This window comes from Capsicum annuum, chromosome 12 (assembly GCF_002878395.1).
Source record: "Capsicum annuum cultivar UCD-10X-F1 chromosome 12, UCD10Xv1.1, whole genome shotgun sequence".
Lineage (NCBI taxonomy): Eukaryota > Viridiplantae > Streptophyta > Magnoliopsida > Solanales > Solanaceae > Capsicum > Capsicum annuum.
This window is the reverse complement of record NC_061122.1, coordinates 214,374,258-214,376,488: the sequence shown is the minus strand read 5'-3', so window position 1 is coordinate 214,376,488 and position 2,231 is coordinate 214,374,258. Positions and strand designations below refer to the sequence as shown.

The 2,231-nt window shown below is 37.5% G+C and overlaps 1 protein-coding gene across 1 annotated transcript; it reads right to left on the bottom strand.

Moving 5' to 3' along the window:
• Positions 1-698: 698 nt before the first annotated feature.
• Positions 699-2,231, bottom strand: LOC107848942 (receptor-like protein Cf-9 homolog). The gene is made up of 3 exons (XM_047401716.1): positions 2,067-2,231; positions 1,439-1,511; positions 699-1,066 (listed from the first exon to the last, which is right to left on the bottom strand). Exons 1-3 carry the CDS (start codon positions 2,229-2,231, stop codon positions 699-701), a joined length of 606 nt encoding a protein of 201 aa, XP_047257672.1.

Below are 2,231 nucleotides of genomic sequence, written 5' to 3'. Positions count from 1 at the left end.
GTAATAGTCCTTTAGTTGACAGACTAATATGCTGAAGTAAATTAGACATAACCTTTTACTCCAATGTTGGATTTTGACAAAATCAGTTGCGTTGGAAAGAGGACTCAAAGATATTTCATTTAATATATAGCAGTCCACCCAATTAATTATATAAAAGATGTTATGATCGACGAAAGTTGACCCATGTTGAAGTGTCCTCTAAAACTTAATCGATGAAATTGTTTTCAACTCGTCTTAGAGTTAGGGGATTCTTGTGACCTAAACTCATATTCAAAGGTTTTCCCACACTACAGGAGTGATCACTACACATACATTAACAAGTAATAATTTAGTTATGGTCTATACGCGTAGGAACGATGGTCTAAATTCTAGTCCGAAAGTACGGACTGTTACATTATCCCCCACTTGGGATCATTCGTCCCCAAATGATGGGTAGGGACTTTTGAAGCTCTAAAAGTGTAGAATAAAGAACGTAATATTGCATTGAACATTTTTTCTCAACAAAATGTGCGAAGGAAGTCAACGAGATTCATGACAACCCCTAGGGAAACGTGTAAGCACGAAACATGAGATAACGAAACTTGATGTCGACATGATCTTGGCATGTGTTTTATTATAGCACATGATCGAAATATTGTAAGACACGAATTTTTATAAGAATCCCCGTCCCGGTTAAGATTGGTACAAGACATGAGATGCTATTCTCGCGGCTTCTTTCGATTTCTCATACTAATTATGTATTCTAACTCTTCAGCTATCCTAGAAAGCCAATTTGGTTTTTGATAAGAAAGCATGACGTATGCTATGGAGAATCCAATAATCAGTCCACAACCATATCTCATCAGAACCACTTCCCAACACAGCTCATTTAGAAATGTAGAATCACCTTCTTCATTCGGCACAAAAGTTTTGTTGTTTTTCTTTGGTATCAAGTTACTTCCACAACCTCCCGAAACTAGAAATCCACGCAATCCATCATTGCCTTCATATGAATTGTTCTCATATGTAGCAAATTGAGGCCGTTTTGGAATGCATCTTTCAAGATGATTGCGGGAGAGATTTAAAACTGCAAGAGATGTAAGAGAAGCAAGTTGTTTGGAGATTACCAGAAAGACTATTGTGTTGCATATCCAAAACCTCGAGTTGGTCACTCATGTTACCCAAACATTGCGGAATCGCTTCCTCAAGTTGGTTCTTGCCAAGTCTAGAACTTTTAATGATTTCAAATTGCAAATAGAAGAAGGGATCTCCCCAGTGAGACTATTATTTGATATGAAAAGAAAAGAAAGAAAAAAAGAAATTCTACGAAGGGTGGTGGAATTGGTAGTTCCCCTCGAAGAAAATTGGACTGTAAATCAATAGAAGACGAATCAGGTCAATACTTGTCAACATGTTGTGGGATAGATTAAGATTTGACATGGAAGACATCCAATTTAACAATAGCCAATCAGGAATTCTTCGTTGAATCTTGATATTTGGAAGGATCCAAAGTCTGCAGCTGCTTTGCTGATCTAAAAAAAAATCCAGTTCGTTTACTTCATAACCAGACAAATATAAGTATTCAAAAGATTGCGGCATAGTAGACTTGACTTTGTTTTCATTGGTCAGAGAAATACTATTATATGAAAGATCAAGATATGTTGGATTGACAACGTTTTCGAAATGACTTGGGAAGAGGACCTTGCAACTGATTCAGTGATAAATAAATTGAGACTACGCTCTCGAGGTTCTGGATTGATTTGGGGAGAAGTCCTTGTAACTGATTCTCGCTTGTATCAATAATGACTAGTATCAAATTGTACCTGAAATCCTTAAGTTGACCGGAAAAGTGGTTATTACTCAAGTCTAGATAACTAAGTGATGGCCAGGAGAATATCCAGGATGGTATTGCACCCTTCAGGGAGTTATTTGAGAGTTTAACTGTGCTCAGATTCCGCAGTCCACCCGTAAACTGAGGGAATATTGGTCCTTCGAGATGGTTATCTTGAAGGTCCATACACTCCAGACGGATGAGATTCCAGAGAGAATTTCGGAATTGGCCCCAATAGATTACATGAACTGAGTACCAATCTCTGCAACGAAGTTAAATAGCCAAGAGATTCAAGCAGGTAATTACCAGAAAAATTTACTCCTACGAGATCCAAATGCTTGAGAGATGCACTGCTATTCCATTTGATCTTTGAAAAATAACCATTCAGCTGATCATTGCAACTTAAGTCGAGTGTTTCCAT

Excerpts from the sequence above, each read along its gene's own strand:
- LOC107848942 (XM_047401716.1), bottom strand. The coding sequence starts at position 2,231 with ATGGAAACACTCGACTTAAGTTGCAATGATCAGCTGAATGGTTATTTT. Across the intron at positions 1,512-2,066 it reads TAACTTCGTTGCAGAGATTG|ATCAGCAAAGCAGCTGCAGA; the intron begins GTACTCAGTTCA and ends ATTTTTTTTTAG. Across the intron at positions 1,067-1,438 it reads AGAATTCCTGATTGGCTATT|TTTTAAATCTCTCCCGCAAT; the intron begins GTTAAATTGGAT and ends CATCTCTTGCAG.